The following is a 27,722-nucleotide window of genomic DNA, read 5'->3' on the forward strand; positions in this document are numbered from 1 at the left end:
GGTGACGTGTCCTAAAAAAAAATAAATTCAATATGAAAAGTCAATATAACATTAGAAAAACGTCAAAGTGAACAGTAGATAAGTGAAATTAGCAGTCAGTGGCAAACAATGAGGTAGATAAGCAGCATGTATGTCCCACTGAGCAGGATGTTTGCTTTGGTTCGTGCAGGATGTAAATGCAGGTTCAGTGTTAGCTCAGGGTTAGAGAATAGTGTCAGGCCTCAGTAGAATTACGACGGCGCCCACTGCCAGACCCCCTTGGTGACACGCCAACTAAATGCCCCAGAACACTAGTGTGGGCACTGAGACTTGCCCATTATATAGTCATTTTATTTGAATGTCCATATGCTCAGTATAAGGTCCTTCATCCCAACAGCCGTCAGTGTTTAACTCCAGCATTACTTAAAGTGGCTCTGCATTGATGCGGTCTCTTCTCAATTCTACATCATAAACCCTTTTCTGATTTGCACTACTGCTCAAGGCTAATATATGCTCTAATGCTAATATCTGCTCACATTTATCCATTTCACCTGGTGCAATTTCTAAATTTCTTAGTTGTATATTTCTCTCAACTGTGCAGTAACGCTATTGAAGTACTGTAGTATTTTCTAAAGCAATACATGTACAATACAATACATGTCATGTCAGTAGTTAGTTTTCTCATAAAACTACCAGAAACAGTACTTTTTTTATGGCAGTAGGATTCTTTGGCATTTACTGTTGTTTCATAATCTGTACAAATGTACATTTACATAGTTGTTTTTTCTATTTTGTATCTTGTGTACTTCTATATTTTTATTTTGGCCTCTTCAAGCCACTGTGCCTGCTTTTTGTAACCAGCTTGCTGTAACGACTACATTTCTCCGGTGTGGGATCAATAAAGTCCAATCTTATCTGAAAGAGTTAAGCACTGTATAGTGCCCTCAGACATTTCCACAATTCAACCAGAAAAAGTGCTCATGGCATGGACACTGTTCCTATTAACAATCCCAGCATGCAATGCATCTCATTTGATGGGTGCAAAAAATAAAGTTATGCAGCATTTGGTGATGATTCAGAATCATGATTATTGATCATTAAGTCTCAATTCACTGTCCACCATAGAGAAAAAGATGAATTATCTACTACACAGGGAGCACTGAACGAGTGATTGAGGCAGTGATTTTGGACACAGGGCCTTGAGAGTTTGGGTCAGGTGCTGCTGACTAGACAGGAGCAGTTCATTTATTTGTTTATAAAAACAGTGAACAAAAGATAGAAACACCAATAAATGTGTTATAACAGCAGCTACACACACATATGTACACACATGTAAAGACATGCATATGTATTATTTTAGTCATCAGTTGTGCATTTACTTTGTGCTCACTCTGTGTTTCCAGGGATGTGTCCTATGCAGAGAAAGGACAGGATTAGCAGTGATGCGCGCTTAGCTAAAGCTGTTGAAATCACAGAGACCCGTCGAACAGATTTTGGTAAGAGTGCGTGTTTGAGAGAGAACCAATGGGTGAGAAAGAGAGCAAGTGAACTAACAATCTGCAACTTGTCTTCTCTCAGTGTACAGAGTCAGAGTGGAAGAATTTACAGACACTTTGTCCACTGACATGTACACGGTGCGGATCATGGAAGTCATTAGAGAAGGTACGTATTAATCTCCTCTTTCATTTTCCATCCATTTTTCCCTGTGGAGTTTCAAGGCAGACAGAAAAATCCTTTCCCATCTATACACTAGATGTCAAGGAGTATGTTAGAAAGCGTTTAATGCCTCACACGAAGCTGTGTTATAATTACAGGAAGTAACAATTCACATCAACAGGGGGTAAGGGAAGTCAGTAAGGGCGGTGGGCGTTTAGTTTGCCCAACCTTTGAACTATTTATATTCATTTTCCTTGAAGTAATGTTTCTTAAAGAGGCATAAAAATGCTATAACAATCTCCTAGATTGTGTTTTCAGATGGACAGAAAAGTTCTTACCCATTTATGCATGACTTGGTGGAGAATGTGTTTGTGAGAAATGCAGCATGAACACTATGACACCTGTGGTGTCTGGTGGTTAATGATGCTCTTCTCTTCTCCTGCTACTTATATTTCCATTTCAGGAAGTTCTGATGTGGGTCTTCAAGGTAAACTGCGGACATTCCTCACTTTTCCACACTGCAGAGAGTCTTTAGATCTGAGAACAGGCAAAACCTACCTGATCATGGGCTCAGCCAAAGAAATTATCAAAGATGACCAGAGCCAATCGTGAGTTTGCTCTGTGTGTGTGTGTGTGTGTGTGTGTGTGTGTGTGTGTGTGTGTGTGTGTGTGTGTGTGTGTGTGTGTGGTGTCCCTCTTATAATACTCTTAACATTTAAACACTTTTACTGTTTCCCTTTCCCTGCCTTCTATTGCTGCATATGCTGTTATTGAGCAAATCACGTATGGTCACATTATGTCTTATTTGAAGTGGTATTGTTCCTCAATAATACAGGGAAATTATTACCATTGTCATTTTAATGGCACAAACCTTTAGAGGCAGTGAGATATCTATGATATTTCTACTTAGTTTTACAATTTAACTCCAATACCTCTAATACCTGGCCACATGAAGAATCAAAGGGTTTTTCACTTTGCTCTTCTCAGGTCTTGGTATTTACTCGGTGAGAGAACCTGGATCGAGTACTGGCCCACAGACGCTGAGTGCCAGACTGAGGAACACAGACCTACCTGTCTGGGCATGCAAGAACTGGAGATGCACACACTCATGCAATGTGTCCCTAGATATAAAGGCATGTTAGCCCAATAACTATCAGAGGCCTTACTAAGTTTATGACAACACAGTCGAAATACTCAAAAACTGCAGGACCCCCTAATGACACTTGACCAAATGGCCAAAGCCACTAGTGTGGGCAAGGGGGCATACCCATTATACAGTGCACCGCATTTACCCAATGCCATTTTATTTGAATGTCCCTATGCCACGTGTAAGATTTATGCACCGTGTAGTGCCCTTAAACAAAGTCAAAAAATGTTGGACTCTGCTGACTGGACAGGAACAGTCGCTTAGTCTGAAGTTTTATAAAAACACTGAACAAAAGACAGAAACACATGCTAAGCATGCTGTAACAACAGCTACACGCACACATACATACAGACATGTTCAGTTGTTCATTTGAGGCATCAGCTGCATATTTACTTTGTGCTCACTCTGTATTTCCAGGGACCTGTGGTATGCAAAGGAAGGGCAAGATTAGCGATGATGAGCGCATAGCTAAAGCTGATGAGACCACACCGATCAGCCAAATAGATTTTGGTAAGAGTGCGTGTGCGTGCACGTGTGTGTGCATATGTGTATGTGTGTGAACGCGCATGCGAGAAAAAGAGAAAGAATGAATGGGTGAGAAAGAAAGCAAGTGAGCTAACAATCTACAACTTGTCTCCTTTCAGTGTACAAAGTCAGAGTGGAAGAATTTACAGACAGTTTGTCCACTGACATGTACAAGGCACGGATAGTGGAAGTCTTTAAGGACGGTGGGTATTAATCTCCTCTTCCCTGTATGATCATTTTCCATCCATTTTTCCCTGTGGTGTTTCAAGGCGAGCAGAAAATTATATTTTCAATATTATATTTAGCTATATATTATAGTTTTATGTTATAGCCTCAGTATAACCTGGGCTCTACGGCAGTGTTATCTTACCTTATCAGTGGTTTTGACATGAATTTTACTGTCAAGCTTTAATCACACTCCTTTCCTGCCTGTACATCTCATGCAACTCTCATTTTAATCTAATAGATAATGTAATCCTTAACCAATCCCACAGCAGGGAAATTTGCAGTGTTACAGCAGCAAAGGCAATAGTAAGAAGTATCAGAAGAAAAAGCAGAATATGATAATAACAAAAGTAAAAATACAGCAAGATGAGAGAACATAACAAGAGCAATGAGAAAAACTGTTCTGCTCCTGAGCTCTGAGGGTCAGAATGAGGCAGGGGCGCTGTGTGCTGGAGTTTTGGGGGGTATGGCATTGGACAGGAGATGGACAGGGGGAGGGTCTGATGATGATAAAATCTACTGAAGAAAAAGTTTACATCATTCACCAACTTTTGGCCCCGTACAGGCTTGGAGTTGGGTTCCTTGCAGATAGAGACTCCACTCATGCTGTTCTGCTCACAGTGATCCTCCACATTCCTCCTGTGGCTGTTTTTTCCCTCCCTGATCCTCATCCTCAGCTCCCCCTGCACATACTCCTGTTTGTTTCCTCATCTAAAGACCCTCTTTTTTCCTTGAGGAATATTCTCCACACAAAAGTGGATTCAGTCCATTATACAGTGAGGGAGACTGTTAATGCCCTCACCATGAGCACCACAAAGTACTTCCCATAAACTTGTATCAATCACAGAGGCAGGAAAATATGAGAATACTTAACTAAACTAACGCCTGAAACCAGATCAGTTAATGTCTCAAACTGTAATTTGTAGTTCTGCACAATCACCACAAGATGACAGTAACTATGTTTCACTTTCCATATGGAAATCTTGCAACTTCTTGAGTTTTCCACAGCACATTCCTGCACATTTTTCACAATAAAAGCCTCATTGAGAAATGTGCTTCTGTTTATTGAAATGCTTCAGGAAATGCTGAGTTTGTTTTAGCAGCATAATGCTGGAACTTCAACAGGGCAAAAGGAAGTGGATCAAAATGAGACTTCATGCTAAATGTGGGGAGTTATATTTATCAAATAGAGGGAATTGGAGATAAAAGCCTGCCTCTAATACAAGCTTCAACTAAAGGCCTGTTACCTTCTACAGTTGAGGTAGATAAAGGTCACAGTCACTATTTGAGAAATTATGGTATTTGTACTGTCTATTTTAAATTTTCCTGAGAGTAATTTCTTTAAAAAAAAAAAGAGTGACATAACAATTTCCTAGATTGTGTTTTCAGACAGACAGGAAAGTTCGTACCCATTTATGACTTGATGTAGAACGTGTTTGCGAGTAATGCAGTAAATTAACAGTAATGCTCCTGTTTGAAACCTGTTGTGTAGTTAATGACTTTCTCCTGTATTCTCTCCTCATGCTGTATATTTTAATTACAGGAACTTATGATATGGGTCTTCACGGAAAACTGTGCACGTTCCTCAGTTTTCCACACTGCAGAGCAACTTTAGATCTGAGAAGAGGCAAAACTTACCTTATCATGGGCGCATCAAAAGATATTATCAGAGATGAAAAGAGACAATCGTGAGTTTGTTTTTCTTTGTGTGTGTGTGTGTGTGTGTGTGTGTGTGTGTGTGTGTGTGTGTGTGTGTGTGTGTGTGTGTGTGTGTGTGCGTGCATTCACATAAGCATGCATATTTCCATTTTTTAATTCCAACGTGATAGATTATAGAGTGGATTATAGACATGGCCTTTGAACAATGTGTTTTGAACTTTGCTCTCCTTAGGTATCGCTATAAACTTGGTGAGAGCACCTGGATCGAGTACTGGCCTACAGCAGCTGAGTGTCAGACTAAGAAACACAGATCAACCTGTTTAGGCATGAAGGAGCTGGTCAGGCACACAATCTTCGAATGTCTGAATTAATGAAACTGATGATAATGAAATGCTGTTTTTAATTGCTTTTATTTTGCTTTATTCTTATTATGTAAAACATTGAATAAAATGACATATGGGATGTATTTTGTTGATTAAAATTAAAGTGTCTTTATGGTCGGCGTCTTATATTGAGGTTCATGTAGCTGACATCACTCTCCAACAGCTGTTATACTCATGGGCAGAAAATGCTACTCTGTGTTTACTCTACTGTCAGCTGAATAGCTAGTTTCATGTGAGAGTATCTTAAAGTAAAGCTTCACCATGCTAGACACACAAATTACATTTTCATCGTCACATGCTAAATGTCTTACTTTTTTGTGTTTTGTGTTAGAAGTCAGATTGAAAAAAAAAAAAAAAACTGCACAAAGGTGCTGTAAATGGCTCCAACTGTGAGGAATGATCAGGTGTAAAGGTGAGATTACACCTTTAATGGATGCCCTCAAACTGCTGAATAAGGCCAAAGGTTAAAAAAAAACAAACAAACAAAAAAAAACCCCAAGTTTTTCTCTTGGATAAACTATGTTGTAAACCTTGTCATGTCTGAATCTAAACTAGTGGTGACATTTATTCTTACTTTTACAAGAGAAAAGAGTTTAAGGATAAGAGGCTGCTGAACCGCCCCACCTCTGTTAAAATGCGGCACACAGCTTTCTGTGGGAATCGGCTGGGATGTTTTCCCATGCAGTGAATGAGACAGTCCTGAACTAACTGCAGCATGTTAAACAACATATCCTGTCAGCAAATCTCATTTCAGTCTGCTCTTCAATATCACTGCTGACAAAATACCGTCTGTCCACAGCTTGTCGGCTACAGTGTGTTTACTTCTGTCAGTCAGTCATCTGAGCGAAGTGTGGCAGCAGAGAGCACAGCCCATAAAGCCCAGTGATACTAGTTCAACTGTAAGTCAAGGTTTTGCAGCTAAAGTTATAAGACAAAAGACATCAGGGAGAAGATGAGCACGGTTTGAATTTTGCCAGCTGGATATTTCACTATATCTGGAAAATAAATCTGATTATGTCAAGTGTCTCACGTGTGGCAGCCTGGTTTTGAATGTTGGAGGGATCACAATGCAATATGCTGGTATATGTAGACAGAGTACTTTGAAATAGTGACAAAAGCTCCAACCATTGTGCTTTGGATATGAAAAGGTAGACCAAACATTGTGTGCAAGGAAACAGGAAATTTGCTAATTAAAGCACAGGGATTAATGTGGTCCTCCAGTCCAGCTGACATTTTATTCAAACCAGTTCCCGGCAACCAAGGAATGCAGAGTTCACCTTAGTTGTTTAGTTACCTTGACTTTAACCGGATGTCACAGCAGTTGGGAAAAGTAAAGGTGCAGGAGGGGGGAGCAAAGTGCATAAAAGCAGAGTGCTGCAGAGCTGGAGTCTACAGTCACAGCAGATATGGGATCAGGCAGAAGAATGTGCTTGACTCAGCTCTGGCTGTTGGCCTCACTGGTCTTTTCCTCTCTGACTTCTCTGGCTGATGGATCCCCATTGTAAGTAGACCTGCTTGAGCTTTTCACACTGTTCCTTGAACGTCTGCTGAAAGAGGCAGAGGAGGTTAAAGGAAAGAGACAGAAAGAGGAAAATGTCTGTGCTGCCTGCATGCATGCTGTGCACGCTACTCAGCAACATGAGTTTGTGGTGAACACTGTTAGGTTGGCTTAAGTGAAAATTTAACTCACTACTGTGCGACTGTCAATCTCAATGATGAGCGAAAGAAATAAATTCATTGGACGCAATTCCTTACACATTAGTCTCTTGTTGGTTTAAGCAATGAGAAAGAGAAATGACATGTTTGTAGAAGCAAAGAACTTATTTAATTTGAAACATGTTTTGAAGGTTTTTTGACCGAGCGTTTCACCTCAAAGAAAGGTTTGTCCTGTACAGTCTAAATGGACACGACAGTTGTATCTAATGTTTTGAGATTGTAATGATTTTTGTAACATAAATCAAGGTGCAATGGTCCTTTAAATGATGCCAGTAAATGCACCAAAATCTTGCTTTGAATTTGCACAGTGATGCATTACTTCATACAGAGCAAACATAGTCCAGAACCATGATGACATGTTTTACGGAAACAGGATTGGCTTTTGGTCAAGATAATCAATAGATCACTCATTATGTGTGAAGTCGATATTGGAGCAGAAGATCCTTATCTGAGCAAATATGATGTTTTTGCAAACCAAACCTTTAACACACTCAAACAACTGAGAAAAGTAAAACAACATAAACTCAGTAATTATATTTATCAGTAGCTTGGTACATCCTAAACAACATATAGCTCTTACTGTACAGTGACTATATTCTTAATATTTCTCCTCTTTTGCTGCTCTTCAGGAAGGTGATGTCTGCCCCCAATGTGTTGCGAGTAGAAACACCAGAAAACATCTTTGTGGAGTGTCAAGACTGCACCGATGATAATGACATCAAGGTCGAAATCAGCGTATTGTCCTTTCCAACCAAATCAAAACGGCTGGCGTCCACATCTGTGATCCTCAGCAGTGCAACAAGATTCCAGAACTTTGGACAAATTAGGGTATTGTAGAAATCCTGTACTATATGTTCCTGTTATATGGTTTTATTACAAAAGCCTGAATTTATCTTCTCATCTAAAGACATGGTTGTCTGTTATGGCTCCAAAAATTTAGCACCTATAAATGCACATTGTATGCCTCGTCCTGCTCCTCACGCACAGCTTGTGTCACTACATACTGGTTTCAGATCCCTGCCCGTGACTTCAGTAAGGATCCCAACATAAACCAGTATGTGTACCTGAAAGCTCAGTTCCCTGATGCAGAACTGGAGAAGCCTGTCTTAGTGTCCTTCCAGTCTGGGTACATCTACATCCAGACCGACAAAACCCTCTACACCCCCAACAGCAAAGGTGTGCCCAGTGTCACTGCATGGAAACACAACACCTACCATTGTTAGAATACGTCTGTCCTGATTGTCATTTTATTTCTAGAATGCCTTCTATTTATATAAGCTGTATGAGTCATTTGGAGTGTTAAGTATGGCACTGAAGAGAGAATTAAACTGATTGATGGTAGTATTCTTATGTCCAGAGTGAATGGCAGTACTGTAAAGATGTGGAAAAGTTGGAAACAACCATATGAATGGATCAGATGCACCCTCCTTCAACCCTTAACAGGAAAAATAATGTCTTTCTTTCAGTTCATTATAGGATGTTCGCAGTGACGTCTCGCATGGAGCCTGTGGAGAGAGATAATGAAACCCGAGCTGATGCTTCTATCGCCATTGACATTGTGGTATCGTGTTTTTATCTTTAAGCACAGACATGAATGTTATGCTGTAGAACTTCATTTTTAGATAATTTCAATGCTTTCACCTTTGTCTCCTTCATGCTTTTAAAATAATTACAACCAGACTAAGAGTCCACACTCATGCCAGCAGTTCTGTGATACTGCACGTAGTGGTGCTTTGAGATAAATGCTAATTTCAGTATGCTGCTAGTGTTTAAAATGAATTGAAATTTTGACCAGATGATGGCGCCAAATCAAAGTCAAGGACATATTAACATTTCTCCAAACCACAAATGTCCTGCTCACAGTCCTTTTTTAGGACGCCTGTTGTTTAGCACTATTTAGTAGAATTAAAAACTTTTTGTTTCCTTTGGGTGGGTTCTTGGCTCTGATTGGGCCACTTTATGTCAGTCCAATCTGGTAACACTGATTGTCATCCTGAGAGCCATGCTGCTTGCAAAGCTAAGAACACATTCTCTGAAGCTTGTTTCTGCGTTTGGTTTCATTTTAATATCTAGTAACATCTGACCACCACTCACTGCAGAGATATGCATGTCTCCCTCTAGTTAAGCTCATCAGATGAATGCAGCTTCTCCCTCAACAGGAAGCCCATGAAAATAGCTTCGTAGCTAAGTGTCAAAGAGGATGTAGAGGAAAGATAATTACTTGAGGATTTGTTAAAAATGTAGCAAGAAATTAATGAATGAATTTGCAAAGTGGCGAGGTTTACTGTTAACTTTTGTTGAATTGTACCTTATTTTAGACCCCTGAAGGTATCATTTTACCACTTGATCCAGTGTCGCTGAAGTCGGGGATGCACTCTGGAGATTACAAACTCGCTGAAATTGTCAGGTAAGTTTTTATTAAAGTTTTATACACTTTTGTTTAGTTGTTATTTTCCCATTTTACATACATAGGTGAATTCACTTGTATTGCATTAACAACAATAAAAGTCCACAGCCATGCTAGTGGCTCTGTGAGGCTCAGCATGCTAACATGCTAACAGTGACAATGCTAACATATTTAGCAGGTGTAATGTTAACTTCACATCTTGCTTTATCCTCTTAGTGAACTAACATTTACTAGTTAGCACTAAAAACAAAGTACAGATGAGGCTGATGGAAATGTCAAAAGTCCAAAAGTACTAAAGAAAGCTGATGATGATGATGATAGATGGAAAGCCATGGGTTCACCAAGCTTGTTACTTAATGCTGAGAAGGATATGAATGTGTTTTCTCAATAACATTGCAATCCATCCAATAGCTGATTGAGTCATTTCATTCTATACCCACCAACATCAGCATGGTGGTGCTGGAGAAAAAGTCGGCATCACCAAGTGTGAGTTGTATCTTTCTAAGACATACGTGTGTGTGTGTGTGTGTGTGTGTGTGTGTGTGTGTGTGTGCGTGCGCACGCACATGTCTGTAGTCTCGGACTGTGGAAGGTGGTGGCGAGATTCCACAACAAACCACAGCAGAACTTCAGTGCAGAGTTCGAGGTCAAAGAATACGGTGAGACAGAGCGGAGGTCGTCTTTTCCTGTTCACCTCTGTTAGAAACAGATTGCACTGGTATCTTCTACCTGATTGGATGCCCAGTAGAATGAATTTCATTTTTTTCAGTACTACCCAGCTTTGAGGTGAAACTTATGCTTGAGAACCCCTTCTTCTACGTGGACAGTCAAGAGCTCAAGGTCAACATCAAAGCTACGTATGTGAAAGTTTATGGGTTTTTTTTGGATCCACAGATCAGGTTTGATCTGTGCATTGATGAAGCAGAGGGGCTTTTGGGGGGTTTCTTTCTGTCTAGATGTCAGGGTGTTTTTTTTTTGTGCTTACATTTTAACAATGCACAATTTTGTAATCTCTGCTTAAGCTTATTGTGACGTAAACAATGACGTTGCTTGTGGTTTTAGGTATCTGTTTGGGGAAGAGGTGGATGGGTCAGCCTACGCGGTATTTGGGGTTATGCATGAACGCAATAAAAGGAGCCTTCCCAGCTCTCTTCAGAGAGTGCAGGTTAGTGCCTGGTCACACATTTGCTCCACCACTGTCCTTTTATCAGTCAGCTGATTAGACATTTCATCTTTGAAGTATTTTCTCTCTTCCTCACTGTTTCTCTTTTGTGTGCATTAAACTAGAGAAGCACAGATCCAGATTTTTTGTTCTGATCAGATTCAGACACAGATTGAATCTGCCCATACTGATAATGACACTGATACCAGAGCTCTTTTCTTTATGATAATGATGATGATGATGATGATGATTGTAGTTGTTGTTGTTAGTAGTATGTGTAAGTTTACATGAGCCTGTATTAAATAGAAATGTATGTGCTGTTTAAATGTGTCTTGTTTATTTGAACTGCAGGTTAAGTGGTGGTGTAGGTGTGTAAATTTCTATGGCGAGTCCTTTAATGTTTTGAAAAAACAAAACAAATCCAATTTGAAATTAGGAACTGCAAGAACTGTGTAGAGAAATGAATATCTATACTATCATGAAGCCTAACAAATAAGTTAACAATAGGTAGACTGAGATCAGGATCAGCTGGATCAGCATGTGGATCAGTGTCATCAGTGAGATATCCGATAAGTGAAGCGCGCCAGTATCAACACCCGATACCGATATTGGATTAGATCAGTCTCAACTCTACCACAACACATGCAAAGACAAGCACAAACCTCAGCTTGATCTTTAATCAGTGGTCCAAAGTCTGCCAGTAAATTTAGTAAAGCATTTTAAAATTCTGTCACAATAGATCACGGGTGGTACTGGAGAGGTAAAACTGAAGAGAGAGCACATCATGCAGACCTTCCCTAACATCGACGACCTGGTGGGGAGTTCCATTTTTGTGGCTGTCGGTGTGCTGACGGAGAGCGGTAAGAAAGGGCGAATGTGTGTGTGTGTGTGTGTGTGTGTGTGTGTGTGTGTGTGTGTGAGAGAGAGAGAGAGAGAGAGAGAGAGAGAGAGACCTGGTATTTATCATGTTGTGGGGACAAAAATCTGTTTACATAGTCTCATTGTGGGGACCCACCTGCCATATGGTGACAAAATGCGTGTCCCCTTAATGTAAATCATTAAATTTTAGGGTGCAGACTGAGGATAGGGTTATGGGTTAGGTAAGGTTAGATTAGGTACAGGGTTAGGAATAGGCAAATAGTGGTTATGGTTAGGGTAAGGCTCCAGGGAATGAATGTAAGTCTATGTAATGTCCCCACAAGTAATAAAAACACAACGTGTGTGTGTGTGTGTGTGTGTGTGTGTGTGTGTGTGTGTAGTATGTAGCATTAATGGCTTCAATGGTACCCCAACATGTGCCTAATGTACAGCCTCACATGAGCCATAGAGGGATTGCACAAAAATGTTGTCACTGAAATTTAGCACTAAAAATAATGTGTTTCAAACATTCATTTAAGTATAGGCTACTAAAAATATATCATCTAATGGACTTTATTTGTGCGTGCATGCGTGTGAGTTCAGTGTCTTTGGAAATATCTGAATCATACTTAATCAGCTGGAGCAATGAACAAGAAAAGAAGGCAAAGACATCATATCCAAACAGAGTTTCTAAGCTGTTTAATTTCTGCAATTAACTTAACTGTCTCTTTTTAGTTCCATTTGTTAAACAAGACCAGAAGGAAGAGAAGTGAAAATGCTTGCATGCGATAATCAGTTTGTGTGCGTGTGCACAGGTAGTGAAATGGTGGAGGCCGAGTTAAGAGGGATCAAGATTGTCACTTCTCCGTACACCATCCTCTTCAAGAGAACATCCGGATATTTCAAGCCAGGAATGTCTTTTGATGTTGCGGTAAAGTGTAAACTTACACGTGTTTGAAATGAAAGGAAGGTTAAACTCTTTCAGATACATAATTCATCGCTTCTGAATTTCACCAACCCCAACCAATCACATGGGAAATATGTATGTATGTGTGTGCGTTGAAGGTTGAAGTTTTGAATCCTGATGGCACTCCAGCACAAGGCGTCCAAGTGGTGGTGAATCCAGGTGACGTGCAAGGCCGCACTTCAGCCAATGGCATGGCAAGGCTTTCCATCAACACAGAGGAAAATTCTAATCCACTGATCGTCACAGTAAGTGTTGAGAATTGCCAAACTGTATTCATTTATGTTTGTATTTTTAGCGCAAATGTAGGCAATGCGTGCAGCAGCCCAAGAAATACATTGTGACTACTGCAGCTCAGTAGAGCCTTTTCCAATCAGCTGTTTGTGTCATAGGCTCAGCCACATACTAAGGCCATCACTGAGCAGCATCTCTCCCACTGGATTGTGGGGACAGTCAATATGGCTTGCACCACTAAATGCCTAAAAACCCCAGTTGGGCTCCCTCTGATTTCCACCTGAGGAATGGCGATGTTTTGGCCCCTTTTATGAGGTGTGACTATCAAAGAGAGATGTGCTGTCGCGAGCTGAGGCTCACCTTTAAGCTTTGTGAGGTTGTATAACACACACTGTCCTGGACATAGGCTCTCATTGAAAGATGCTGTGGGGAGTGCAGACACAGAGAAACAGAAACAAGTGTTTGAAAGATACCTTGAGGTAACTTGTCCAATAACCCCCAGTTCTCTGATAAGGGAGTCCAGAAGAACCTCTCTGTGTAAAGTGAGGAAGTGGTGGGCTTCTCTTGACTGATGAGTGATGCTTTGTCCAACTCCTTTTATAGGGAACTGGTGTGCTTTCTCCTTCCTGTGAACATAATTAGTAATTAGTAACTGTATAGAGGCTTCTGGGGAAAATGTTTAGATACAGAGAACAGGGGTAGTGGGACAGCTAACCTCAAGACTTATGGTGGCTGTTTTACAGACATGCCACTTTTCTTTGTATGATGTCAAGGTAATGACTTGAAGCTGTGTGTGTGTGTGTGTGTGTGTGTGTGTGTGTGTGTGTGTGTGTGTGTGTGTGTGTGTGTGTGTGTGTGTGTGTGTGTGTCCATGTGTGGGCACAGCCAAGCTCGGCCATGGATAGCAACTTCTATAGCAACTTTATATAACTGTGTATGTATTTGCTTACCTGTGTGTTTAATTGTAGGCAAAGACCAGTGTTCCTGGTATTTCACCTGAAAGGCAAGCATCAGCCAACCTGACTGCTCTCCCATATAAAACGAGCAGCAACAGTTACATCCACATCGGTACATGCTGAAATAATATCAGATAGTTTGTGATGGTGGTGGTAGTGGCAGTGCTTTCACCATGCAAGATTTATTTTGTTAATGTCTATCACTATTTTTGCTAATTGGGAGGTTGTTATTGCAGGTGTGGATACAGCTGAAGCCACATTAGGAGAAAACCTGAAAATCAACCTCCACCTCAACAGGCCTGATGATACACAAAATGACATCACATGCCTGGTGAGAGATGTTTTGCACCTGTTTATGTGTGCGTTTGTGTACACGCTTGAGTGTTATGGTTCCTTTCCTCAAATTGTGAAGTACAGTGTGCATGCATGTCAGATAAGAACTGATGTTCAAATCTTTGTCCCCAGGTCCTGAGCAGAGGTCAGCTGGTGAAATATGCCCGTTACACGACGAAAGGTCAAGTGCTGATATCCATGATATTCACCATTGCCAAATATATGCTGCCATCGTTCCGCCTCATAGCCTACTACCATACAAATGCCAATGAAGTGGTGTCAGACTCTGTTTGGGTGGATGTCAAGGACTCCTGCATGGGCTCGGTGAGACACACAACACTGACGTCGCTGAGTTTAAGAAGGCAAACAATACACCCCAACACAAGGGGATAAAGTTTTTTATATTTTTCACAAAGTGTGCCTCCTCCTTTAGTTGAAGCTGGAATCATTAGTACCTGCTTCATCCTATGAGCCTCGCAAGATGTTTCGCCTGAGGGTCACAGGAGATCCGGGGGCCACGGTGGGACTGGTAGCAGTTGACAAAGGCGTCTTCCTCCTAAACAACAAGCACCGCCTCAACCAGAAAAAGGCAGTTTCTTTATTTCACATTTATCTTTGAAAACATTTGAAAGGGGTGTATTTAAAAAGCTCATATTTTTACTTCTGAGTATTTCAAGTGCAGATTAATACACTCTAAAACGCACACTGTGTACAAGTGTGTCAGCCTTTGTTTGTCCTGCAGTGTGTGTGTGTCCAGCATAAGTAAATGTTCCTAAAGTCATATCAGATATGCCGTTTAACTTAAATGTACTACATTTCTTTCATGCTTTAGTTCAAACCTACTTAAAGTTTTGCCTCTGATTCACCCATGCACATACACACCAATGGCAGAGGATCTAAAAATGCAAGGCACAGTTTAGGATTCAGTGTGTTGCTCAGGAATGCTTCAACATGTGGGGGAGCTAAGGATTGCTGCAATTAATGGATAACATGCTCTTCCTTCACATGTGGCATAACTTTGCGCCTTGTCTCCTTTCTGTGTGTCCATGACTCCCCTCTGCTCAGGTGTGGGACATGGTGGACACATATGACACAGGCTGCACAGCAGGTGGAGGGGAGGACAGTATGGGTGTGTTCTACGATGCAGGGCTGTTGTTTGAGTCCAACACAGCTTCTGGGACTCCCTACAGACAAGGTGACACTAATTCAGTCTCCAGTCTCAATCTTTTCCATCCTACCACAGATCTCACTCCCTCCAATTGCCTTATTGTTTGGAGCAAGAAAATCCAAAGTTGGGCAAATGATGTAGCTTTATTCTGATACTCTTGGACTACCTATGACTCATATACTGTATGTTACTGTACATAACTATCTGACCACAGTGTATTAGAATTGCTTATACATGTTTAGGTTTTGCTACCTGCAACTTTTTAGTTCACTCTCATCCTGCTCACCTGGGTTGTTTGGAGTAGTGGGCAGCCTTTTTTAATGAAAGCATAAAATCCCACTGTACACTACCTACCCAGCACCAAATAACCAAATATAGCAAGTAGCTGGTGAACATGGTGGAGCCTTAAGAGACGAAAGAGCCTGATGTTTCCCTCAGGAATTAATGGGGACGAATCAGAGCAGAGAGTGAACACTGGACGACCCCAAAAACATGCTGATGCTGTTTGATGTCTGCTACATAAGCAACAGTCGCTGACGACTTCACCATATCGTCATAGGTTCCTATATGGTGGCAATGTGTTTACCCTGCCCTCAAGTGGCCAAACTATCAGTCATTGCAGGTTTAAGTACTACAGTAGATCTTAAAGGGTCAGTTCACTGTTTATTTTTCTAAAGGTACATTTAATGCTATGAGCACCACAGCATTCACCTCTGAACATCAGTTATATCCTGCAACAATCAAGTCCAAGTCCAGACTTTGTGGCTTCTGTTACATATCTAGTCTCTGTTGGGTTTCTAGAATTGAGATGTCAGGCGCCCAGCAGGAGGAAACGAAACACTGCTGTGATGGATGCCACAACCAGCTTAGGTAAGATCCACAGCTCTAAACTGCTCAGTAACCACATATTCAGTCATCTTCTGTCACACAGTTCAGGATCTCCAAAATGTTTGTTGTTGAATATCTTATATTGTTGCCTTTCCAAACTTTCCAGAAAGTGAGCTCGAACTATTTTTAAAGTCTCTTTCTTCACACTGCTGCAGTTATTCTGTGGGAGAGGGCTTCCTCCTTTCTTGTTCTTTGGTGGGTTTCTTATTTCTTTCCATTTTTTTTTTCTGTTTTTCCTTTTTCCAAAGTCGAAACTTTCATATTTCTAATTATTATTCTGTCATAGATCTGTGATAAGACTACATCTGTTCATTTGAGTGAAAACTTTTAATATTTAGTGTATGTACATTTTCTGAAAAACTCATGTTATCCTCTGAGGCCATAGGACAGATTATTTTTGTTTTTATATGTATATATAACCCAAAACCCAAAAAGCCCTGAAACAAAAAGTGAAAAAACATTTTTTGAAGCAATGTCATCCAAAACCTAAGTTTACCTCCCCCATACTACATAATATCTCATTTGCAGGACATAATATCTCATTTGTAGCCCCTTCAGGCCTTTTGTAATAACCTTATCCTAAATGCACGTTCAAAATCGGCCTACTTTTTAGCAACTGAGCAGGTTTCAGCCTCTGATTAAGCTACTTTTGCTCAGGCCAGTCTGACAACACTGCTTGTACTCCACACCTTCTCCTCTCTGTCTCTCCTCCACAACCATCTTTCTTCCCAGCTGGTCAATATGAAGACCAACTGCAACGTGACTGTTGTTTGGATGGCATAAGGGAGATCCCGTTATCATACGGCTGTGAGAGGCGCAGCGAGTACATCGTGGATGGCGCGGCCTGTGTTGAGGCCTTCCTGCACTGCTGCAAAGAAATGGAAAGCCAGCGAGCTGACAGGAAGAAGGACAGTCTCCAACTGGCTCGCAGTAAGAGATGGGGATGAAGGGATGAAGGGAAGCCCTGAGTGGTTACTATACATGGTCATGCTGGTAGTTAGAAAACAATCCTATCATGGCCTCCAACTGAAAAATAATAATCTTTTTAATGACACTCAAGGTGAGGAGGATGACAGTTACATGGACACCAATGAAATTGTTTCTCGGACCAAGTTCCCTGAGAGTTGGCTGTGGTCAGATATCAAACTTCCTCCTTGCCCCGAGGGAAAACCGAACTGGTGAATCAATAGAAACATGCACACACACACACACACACACACACACACACACACACACACACACACACAAAATAAACTGATAACTTGCCTGTTTGCTCTCAAGGTGTTAACATTTTTCTATTTTTCAGTGACACCACGTCGGTGCAGAGAGATATTCCTTTGCAAGACTCAATCACAACTTGGCAGTTCACTGGCATCAGTCTGTCCAGAACTCACGGTGAGGATTCAGCGACTAAAATGTGTTGTGTTTTAGTTGTTCTTGTAACCTCAAAACCAAGAGCCCACACTACATTGTACCGTCTCTCTCTGTTTTCTTTGGTCTGTCCTTCACTCAGCTGCCCCTTTTTTTCTTTGCTAAGTTTCATGCCTTGTTTGTTTGTTTCTTTTTTTCTTTAAGGTATCTGTGTGGCCGAACCATTAGAGGTGATTGTCCGGAAGGACTTCTTCATTGATCTCAGGCTGCCTTACGCTGCTGTCCGAGGGGAGCAGATAGAAGTTAAAGCAGTTCTCTATAACTACAGCCCTGATCCTGCCACCGTAAGTCTGGGTCATTCAAGTAAACCCGGGCGGAGAACCGCTTTCCTATCAAGGGACATTTCACTTTATACAATATTCTTTGAGGGCCATACTAAATTACTGAGCACATGTATCACACTAACCTCTCATGTGATGACTGTAACTGTTGTGCTTCAAGCTGTAGTGACTCTTGACTCTTGAGGCCGTTTTCATCACTTTGAGCTCGTCCCCACAAACTAACTTAATCACACTGGGTAGACTTTTACTCTGACAAAAAAACAGTTGTCTGTCCATTTCTCTTGGAAAGTGCCACGCTCTGCAACTACTTATGCTTTGTTGACAGCTGCCATGATGCATGTCATCATGACACGTAACTGCTGCATGAGTGCTGCGTTCAGGGACCCCCTGGAAGGACTGTAGTTCTGTCAGTGATCTTACACTTCCAACTATCTGCGGTCAAGTTAACAATGATAAATGTGAAATGTACATTTAGACTTTCAAAATAAAACTTACTGAGAATAAAAAACATAATAAGTGTTTAATAAAAAACACTTGATCACTGTTGTGAAACGGTCACTGTTTGGTTAGGCTTAGGCAACAAACATACTTGCTTAGGTTTAGGACTGTAGTTTGGTGGGGGGGTCTTCATCTTTGATCACCTACACATACCTCAGTCTATTTCATCTTTGTCCTGTTTTCAAGGTGCTTGTGGATCTGATTGAGGAGGCAAACTTGTGCAGTGCAGCTTCTAAGCGTGGGAAATATCGGCAGCAGGTTAAAATTGGGCGCCAAACAACACGATCTGTACCATTCATCGTTATTCCCACGAGGGAAGGACAATTCCGCATTGAGGTCAAAGCAGCTGTTAAGGACTCGTTTCTCAATGATGGAATCATGAAGATGCTGCGGGTGGTGGTAAGAGATTTAAACTCCATGTACTGGGCTTTTTCTCCATTGTCCACAGTCACATGATAATGTATGAAAGCCTCATTCTGTACATTAACTATGTGCAGCCATCAAAATACAGCAAGACTCTCTGTATTCACTAAGCCAGACACACTGTTGAGTCATACAGTCGATTTGATTTGATTGGTTTCTGTAAATTTCCCCTCATTTTAAAGTGGATAAAGCTTCCCAGAAAATAGTTGTGATTCCTCATGTTTGTCCTCGCTGTTGTTTCTGCAGCCTGAAGGTGTCCTGATAAAATCTCCTATGACTGTAACTCTTGACCCAGTAAAAATAGGTGTAGGTGAGTCTACTCATTAAGCAGCTGTAGTGTGGACAAAACACATTAATTTAGTCATCCTTTTCAAGATTTTAATTTACTGGCTGTTAATTACATAGATACATTACCAAAAACTGTGTCTGTTTATTATTTGTGAATTAATCCCAAAACCTGCAACCTTTCAACCTTTCAGATGGTAAACAGGTAGAAATCATCAACAGTGGAATTGTTCCGAGAGATTTTCTTCCAAACACGCCGACCAGCACACAGATCTCTGTGACAGGTGAGATGTTTATGGTGTGGTCTGTGGTAAAGCACCTGTAGAATTAGCTCTGCATTAATGTAAAGTGTTACTGTTCTTCTTAGTGGCAAATTATGACCTCATTTGTTGTGGAAATGTTTGCAGGAAGAGAGCAAGCAAACAAGCTGAAGAATGAAATTAATGGGGAATCAATGCATAGTCTAATCTATCAGCCCTCAGGCTGTGGAGAGGAGAATATGATCCACATGACCCTGTCTGTCATTGCAACCACCTATTTGGACAAAACCACCCAGTGGCAACTTGCTGACATTGACATACGTAAAGACGCCCTCCAACACATCAAGACTGGTGAGCTCACACAAACGCATTTGTGAGCCCAGATACTAGAAAATTTACTGACAGCCACTGTGTGTAAGAAATGAAGCTTACTGACTTTTGCAGAAGTGATGTAAGTACAGAGTCGAATGGCAGTCAGTAAAAAGGTTGTATGTTTGGTTTATGTAGGTTTCCTGAATGAGCTTGTCCACCGTAAAAGTGACGGGTCTTTTGCTGTGCACATTGAACAGCAAAGTAGCACCTGGTGAGGCCTGCAAACATGCATGAACTCATACATAAATGCTGGCACATCCTCCTTTCTTTTACATTTTGGTTATGTGAGAATGGGTGTATTTCATGTGCAAATAAATGAAAGCCATTACTCCTCTCCTCTCCACTCCTCTCCTCTCCTCTCCTCTCCTCTCCTCTCCTCTCCTCTCCTCTCCTCTCCTCTCCTCTCCTCTCCTCTCCTCTCCCCTCCCCTCCTCTCCTCTCCTCTCCTCTCCTCTCCTCTCCTCTCCTCTCCCCTCCCCTCCTCTCCTCTCCCCTCCCCTCCCCTCCTCTCCTCTCCTCTCCTCTCCTCTCCTCTCCTCTCCTCTCCTCTCCCCTCTAAGGCTGACAGCTTATGTTGTCAAAGTGTTCGCGATGGCCAACAATCTGGTAGCAGTGCCAAGCAACGTCATCTGTGACGCTGTCAGGTTTCTGATTCTGAAAACACAACATCCTGGCGGCCTGTTTAAAGAAGTTGGAAGGGTGTCCCACAGAGAAATGATTGTGCGTGCACTGATTCCAATAACAACGTCTTCAACTTGATGTTAAACAAAAGACTGTATCAGTATTACATGTCACTGGCTATCATCTATGAGTAAACTGATGTTTAATTATGATTACAGCAACGATAATGATTGGACTGACATATTTGTGTGTGCATGTGCAGGGTGACGTGCAAGGCATAGATTCAGATGCCTCCATGACGGCCTTCTGCCTCATAGCTATGCAGGAGTCACGCCCATTATGTGCTGCCACTGTCAATGTGAGTTATCTCTGTAAAATGTTTTTTCATTTACCAACCCTGCACCCCAGTAGTAACTGGTACAGCACAGGAGGTGAAAGAAGGGACTAATAGGTCTAAGATAAGAGTACCCCTCCTGTATTAATTGTTGCCGCAGTGATTTTCCACTTCATCAGATTGAGTATTATTTTCTCACCTTACTGAATTTGGTCACTCAAAATCAGAGTGAATTTAACTGTTAATATAGGGTTAGTCCTGTGATAGACTGGGGATTTGTCCATTTTGCGCCTGCCTCTCTACCAGTACATACTGCGACAGGCCCCAGCACTTCCAGTGGATAATATCACTGTAATCTTTATGATTTTGTTGTGAAATCCCAGATATCCATCTGTTCTCCCCTTGTCCTCCTTCCTTCCTTTCTGTCGGTCCAGAGTCTTCCAGGCAGTATAAACAAAGCAGTGGCCTACCTGGAGAAGCGTCTGCCCACCCTCACTAACCCATATGCTGTTGCGATGGCATCATATGCACTGGCCAATGAAAACAAACTGAACCTGGATATCCTCTTCAAGTTTGCTTCCCCAGGTTTCTTCACACTGCAATGCTCATGAGCATATCCAGAAACAGAACATTGATGAATAGTGATACTGAAGTAGAAATTATATGTAGAAATAGTCTTGTTTGTTCACTGCAGTACATCCTGGCTTGTCATTGGCTGTGCTTTTCTTAGATTTGTCCCACTGGCAGGCACCTATGGGACGTGTTTACACGCTGGAGGCCACAGCTTACGCTCTTCTGGCTCTGGTCAAGGCCACGGTGAGCATGTCCCACTTATCTGTATGTACAGTATGTGTCACTGACATGCCATGCTATGAAAAAGCATTCAGGAGAGTCATCTTTGATGGCACCACACAAAAGAATAGAAGGCTGGTGAAGACGGGCATTTTCCCGACTGTGTGTGTGTGTGTGTGTGTGTGTGTGTGTGTGTGTGTGTGTGTGTGTGTGTGTGTGTGTGTGTATAAAACTAGGAGCATTTGTCTTGCTCTTCTTGCAAATATTGTGCCACAATGGGAAAAAGAGGTCCAGTTATCCAAGGTGTGCCTTAGAAACTGGCATGGAGTCTAACCATTAATTATGGAAATTATGTTTCTGTGCTAAAACAGCAATAACACATTTTTGTCTATTATCACGCTGATGATGTAAAAACGTTGCCTTCTGTTAATAAAGGCCTTTGAAGAAGCCAGACCTATTGTCAGATGGTTCAACCTGCAGCGGAGAGAGAGTGCAGGCTATGGATCAACTCAGGTAATGCACACCTCTTACTCTCTTTCTCTAGCTCCTTCTAGCTTGTTTTTTTCAGTAGTCTGGCCTCAGACCATTTTCTTTTCTCCCCTCCAGGCCACCCTCATGGTGTACCAGGCTGTAGCTGAGTTCTGGGTCAGTCCTAAAGAACCAGAGTACAATCTCAATGTGGACATCTTGTTGCCAGGCAGGTCAAAGCCTGAGAAGTACAACTTCAACAGCGAAAACCACTTTGCCACAAGAACATCGAAAGTGAGAGAACACACACACACACGCACGCACGCACGCACGCACGCACGCACGCACGCACGCACGCACGCACGCACGCACGCACGCACGCACGCACACAATGGCTCATTAATATCATCATTCCTGTTATTATTGTTTTTATTTTCACTCCCACAGATCAAAGATATAAACCACAATGTGAGAGTGACTGCCACGGGCAGAGGAGAAGCAACAGTGACAGTAAGCAAGATATTTTATACATTAATTTTTGTCGCCTTTTTGAATCTCAAATGAAACCAAAAGCGTTTTTTTAACCTTGTGTGGACATGCATTTTCATCCGTGTGACAGATGGTGTCGCTGTATTACGCTCTGCCTAAAGAAAAGGAAAGTGACTGTCAGAAGTTCAACATGTCAGTGCAGCTCCTGCCAGGTCATTTGTCTTCATGTGTTGCATTTTATCTGTTTGTTTGATTGTTTTAGTCTATTTTATATCATTGTTTGCTGTCTGTCCATGCTTCTGCCATTTTTTAATAATAAAAGACTGTATTATCTCATGTCTCATGTCTTGTTCCTCCAGAGAAACTGGATGAGGATGAGAAGATATACAAGATGAGAATAGAGATTTTGTGAGTGCATTGAAGACGTCTGACCAACAGACTCTGACTGTTCTGCTGTTGTTTTTCAGTGTCACCACTTTGTAACCTGTGTCTCTGATTTTCTCATCACTTTTTTTGGTGTCTGCAATCACTTCATTTCTCCTTCTTCAAAGACAACAAATGTTATTGTGGTCACTTATTTTCAACATTTGTTTGCATGTTTGAACATATCGGTGAGTAACAAACCATTCGGTAGCCGGTCTGGAGCTATAAATAGAATCACACAGTCTTCCTGAGCAGTTTGCTCTGTTATCATGTTAGATTTTTATTTTTCTGAGCATTTTAAGGAGTTGGAAACAGCAGTTGGACAAAAGAAGTAACCACAAAATGATTTTTTGTCAACTGATTGACCAGTCATGCTTTTTAATATGAAAACTTGCATTTCTTACTCATTTTGATTATCCTGTCCACTGTCTGTGCAGGTTTAAGGACAGGGATCGCAACGCAAGCATGACAGTGCTGGATATCGGCTTGTTAACTGGCTTCACTGTTAACACAAATGACCTGAGCTTAGTGAGACACACACACACACACACACACACACACACACACACACACACACACACACACACACACACACACGCACGCAATAGCTCAAAGATGAGTTTTAATGTTTGGAGACGAACATACAAACTCTGTGTGTGTGTGTGTGTGTGTGTGTGTGTGTGTGTGTGTGTGTGTGTGTGTGTGTGTGTGTGTGTGTGTGTGTGTGTGTGTGTGTGTATGTATATGTAGCTGTCCAAAGGACGTGCCCGCACTATTTCGAAATATAGCGTAAACACTGCTGAGTCAGAGAGAGGTTCCCTCATCATCTACCTGGATACGGTAAGTCATCATTGTTATTGTTTCCCACCTTTTCCCACCTTTATGCTTTCTCTCTGTCTCACCTTTGCTTTCCGTCCCTCCACAGGTTTCTCACAGACGACCAGAAGAGATCATTTTCAGGATCCACCAGAAGCTGAAAGTGGGCGTCTTACAGCCAGCTGCTGTGTCTGTCTATGAACACAACAACCGTCCATACAGTAACGGTGAGTCTCAAGAGCCCCAGAAACATGCTGTATGCTGCCTCTGTCTGTGACACACACACACACACACACACACACACACACACACACACTTTGCCACTTTTGAGCTCAAAGGAGAATTATTTTTTACCAGTAGATTTCAGTGAATGTGGCAGTGTGGATAACAAGGCCTTATTACATTTTCCAGATACACAATGTATATTTTCAAATATGCTACAATCCCACCAACAAAATACTTTGCCAATATCTTTTCTCTCTTTACGCAGAAACACGCTGTACAAAGTTCTACCATCCAGAGAGGACAGATGGGCAGCTACTGCGGCTCTGTAGAAATGATGTATGCACGTGTGCTGAAGGTAAACGAGATGATGTGTCACTGATGAGCTCACATCTGAAAATATAAACCATATGTTGGTATAGATTTGGGGATTGCACTTGTATGGGGTTGTTTGCCTGTCTTAAGCTCTGGTGAAGGAGACGTCATGCAGCATAATTGACTTTAATGTTATTGTCAGAAGCAAAGAGCATCTACAGGATCCTGAGGGATTAGAGCAGCAGGTAGGGCTGAAGAATAAGTCACTAACATACAGTAATTAAATTGTGACTTAGATACAGTTGATTTCACCCATCAATTCATCCACACACACACACACACACACACACACACACACACACACACACACACACACACACACACACACACACACACACACATGCATCCACATCTGCTTCTGCATTTAATCATGTCCTCAGGTGCATGTTTACTCTTGTGTACTTCCAGAGAACTGCAGCTTGCAGAAGAAGGGCAACGTCAGCAATGACGAGCGCACTGCTAAGGCCTGTGAGACTCTAGTGAAGAGCAAAATAGATTATGGTAAGAGTTTGTTTGTGTATGTGCTGAGGTTGAAAATATCCAGGAGACATGCCCCAGCCTCCTGGATAAGACAGCAGCATCTTAATCATCATAATCTGTCAGCTGTAACAACATCTGACTGCCGATCCAAGGTTTTAAAGTGTGATTTTACCAGGCTCCTCGATTATCTTAATGAACGTGGGAAGCGGGTTTTTCTCTCTGGTCTTATCCCTTCTTTTACCAACGCTTCAGCCATCCTCAGCCTCCGCTTCGGCCTGCACAACCCACAAATGTGATCACTTTTGTATCTCTTGATGCTGTTTCTCCTCTTAAGGCCAGAAAAGGTACATGCAAATCTCAGTCTTGGCTGCCATCCTCCTGGCTGCAAGGCTACAAATCTCCTATGAGATGTGTCAAAATGATCTGGTTCCATACCAGGATCCTGTTAAAGCAGCAAGGACAAAATACCTCTCCTACTTAATATCAAAAAACTGCCATAGACCTAAAGTCCTTTTAGCACTGTGAATGCTGCCATCAACCCAACTGGCACACAGAAAATTTCCTCAACCTCTTTGTTGAAAACAGCTGATATTAGAGGGCAAATCTCACCTTCCTCTTCAATACCTCTTGATTCTCAACTTGTGTGTCCCCAGTGTACAAAGTGAGACTGCAAGAGTTTACAGATGGCTTGTCCACTGACATTTACACAGTGCGGGTCCTGGAAGTCATCAAAGAAGGCGAGTATTTATTTCATTTCAACCTTGAACTCCCAATACTTTGCTTTCCCCAGATGCTTTCCCTAAAACACCTCAAAGCTGACTCATCACATTTATTTTCCTCTCTGAATTGTATGGGCACTTCAGATCTCCCCACAGGTGACAGAAAAAATTTGCGGTCCAGTTGCGCAGGAAACACAAGCAGCAAGTGTGGTTTTCCATGGTTTCCCTTTAAGCCTGTCTCTGTCTTCTCCTTTACTTTAATCACAGGAAATAATGACGTGGGTCCTCAAGGAAAACAACGCGCATTCCTCAGTTACCGGCACTGCAGAGCGGCTTTAGATCTGAGAACAGGGAAAACCTACCTTATCATGGGTGCATCCAAAGATATTTACAGAGATCAACAGAGCCAATCGTGAGTTCGCTGTGTGTGTGTCAGGTGGTTTTGTGAGCATTTAAACATTTACACGTGGTGATGACGTTTGCTTTCTGGTCATCCCTGTTTGAGTCATTTCAACATGTTACAGGTAACCGGCCACACCACGACCCAATGTGTTTTTCACTTTGCTCTCCTCAGGTATCAGTATGTACTCTCTGAGAAAACCTGGCTTGAGTACTGGCCCACAGAAGCTGAATGCAAAATAGAGAAATACAACGCTACCTGTGTTGGCATGGAGGCGATGGTCCAACAGTACAGACTCTTTGGATGTCAGCAGTAGAGAAACTGAAGGGAATGAAATGTCCTTTTCAAATATTTTTTTCCATGTAACAAAATCAGATAAAATTTCTGCTTATCATCTTTGTTTGCATTTGAAAACTCAAATGTATTTTGAGAGTCTGGAGTAAAATCTTTTTCTTATTGTGCAACAAACTTTTTTTCTTTTAATCTGGATTGTTTGGAGAGGCATGAGAGGCACAAACAGTTAATGTTAAATTAATGAGGGTTTCTCCTTAAACATTACTGAACAAGAACAATATTAAAACAACAAGGAGGTTAAATGAAAAATGGGGCAGGCAAGGGGCAAAGAAGAAGAAAGTGACAAAGTATTTAACTGCAGAGGGAATGATCAAATTATTAGCACTATATAATGAAGTGTGGGAGGATGGTAGAATAAAAGTAAGTTGAAAGAAGGCAGTCACTGTTCCCAAAAGCCAGATAAAGATGCAAGGAAAAAAAGAAACAGAGCATAATTGCAGTGGATCAAAGTGGACTGATATCCCCCTCCCAGCTGTGTGCCACCCCAAGATTTTCAGTGGCCCCATCTGTCCACATCTGTGAAACATTCATGTCTCGAGGTTGAATTAAGTGAAGCACACATAAATAAAGAAACTGTAGCAGTAAGAAACAGTAAAAAATGCCTTGGGGTTGGACTGGGGAGTTGGTATTGCATCACTGAAATACATACATATATGTAGCCCTAATTAGCTCAAGGTTGGATTATAGGAGTATATTTTATTGATCCACAACAAAAAGTGTTCCCTGGGGGGTTACATGTGATTCAAGCTCTCAGATTATGGCTATGAGAACTTCACCTGTGTGTGCTGAGAGAGGAGACATGATAGTCGTAAAGATGAAAACAGCTCAGAGTGAACTGTTGGATAAATTTGAGAGGTCATGGAGATAGATACCCAACCAAATAAAGTGTTACAGGCTAGGAAAGTGAGAGAACATCAAAAATCAAGGCTGGAAAATAAATGCAGAGGCTTGGGAGTATATGGGAAAGAGTTTCATTCATCTGGGATATGGCCTTTAATCCCTGTGTGGTTACTAGAAAAATACTATTCATAGATTTGGAATTACTTCAAGTTAAGTGACTTTTATAATGGTTATTCACCGTTGATTTGTATGTCATTTTGATGGCATTAGGATGGATTGAACAAACCAAACTCAGTGACTCAGTCGGTACAGACACATGTATCAAGTCATCATCAGGACCTACTATATGAAATAATAGCAATGTGCTCACAAGTCATAAAAAGGCACTGAGGGCACATTCATTTGGGTTTTCTGCTCACGTGGGCATTCTGTGTAATGAGGGAAAAGGCAGTGCATCAATTAAGGGTGGCAACAGCACTGGGAAAGGGGCAGTTCTGAAAAGAAAATGAGCCTGATAAAGAGCATACAGCTTCCTAGAGAAAGCGGGGCTGACAATGCAGGAGTGAGCTACCTCCAGAT

At 41.6% G+C, this 27,722-nt stretch overlaps 2 protein-coding genes across 2 annotated transcripts in view; both read left to right on the forward strand.

The window, feature by feature from the left end:
* Nucleotides 1-5,562, forward strand: part of LOC139339943 (complement C3-like) — a 30,775-nt gene extending 25,213 nt beyond the window's left edge. The window contains exons 38-41 of the mRNA XM_070975410.1: nucleotides 3,200-3,292; nucleotides 3,427-3,510; nucleotides 5,076-5,220; nucleotides 5,424-5,562. Of these exons, the coding sequence (XP_070831511.1) occupies nucleotides 3,200-3,292; nucleotides 3,427-3,510; nucleotides 5,076-5,220; nucleotides 5,424-5,562 (461 nt within the window). The remainder of the gene's footprint in view (nucleotides 1-3,199; nucleotides 3,293-3,426; nucleotides 3,511-5,075; nucleotides 5,221-5,423) is intronic.
* A 1,418-nt stretch (nucleotides 5,563-6,980) lies between these two features.
* LOC139339935 (complement C3-like) lies at nucleotides 6,981-26,265 on the forward strand. The gene is made up of 43 exons (XM_070975400.1): nucleotides 6,981-7,075; nucleotides 7,920-8,118; nucleotides 8,304-8,466; nucleotides 8,757-8,851; nucleotides 9,609-9,697; nucleotides 10,274-10,356; nucleotides 10,467-10,554; nucleotides 10,760-10,862; nucleotides 11,599-11,719; nucleotides 12,533-12,648; nucleotides 12,783-12,929; nucleotides 13,884-13,983; nucleotides 14,108-14,202; nucleotides 14,337-14,528; nucleotides 14,638-14,793; nucleotides 15,270-15,399; nucleotides 16,174-16,242; nucleotides 16,993-17,190; nucleotides 17,321-17,438; nucleotides 17,567-17,655; nucleotides 17,836-17,975; nucleotides 18,657-18,869; nucleotides 19,140-19,203; nucleotides 19,373-19,462; nucleotides 19,586-19,789; nucleotides 19,946-20,021; nucleotides 20,371-20,530; nucleotides 20,694-20,789; nucleotides 21,200-21,350; nucleotides 21,496-21,581; nucleotides 21,993-22,070; nucleotides 22,164-22,319; nucleotides 22,473-22,535; nucleotides 22,645-22,726; nucleotides 22,874-22,922; nucleotides 23,375-23,465; nucleotides 23,688-23,777; nucleotides 23,863-23,980; nucleotides 24,244-24,333; nucleotides 24,759-24,851; nucleotides 25,484-25,567; nucleotides 25,817-25,961; nucleotides 26,124-26,265. The coding sequence occupies exons 1-43, from the start codon at nucleotides 6,981-6,983 to the stop codon at nucleotides 26,263-26,265; spliced, it is 5,007 nt and encodes a 1,668-aa protein (XP_070831501.1).
* The last annotated feature ends 1,457 nt before the right edge of the window (nucleotides 26,266-27,722 follow it).

Source organism: Chaetodon trifascialis, chromosome 2, assembly GCF_039877785.1.
Source record: "Chaetodon trifascialis isolate fChaTrf1 chromosome 2, fChaTrf1.hap1, whole genome shotgun sequence".
NCBI classification, from domain to species: Eukaryota; Metazoa; Chordata; class Actinopteri; order Chaetodontiformes; family Chaetodontidae; genus Chaetodon; species Chaetodon trifascialis.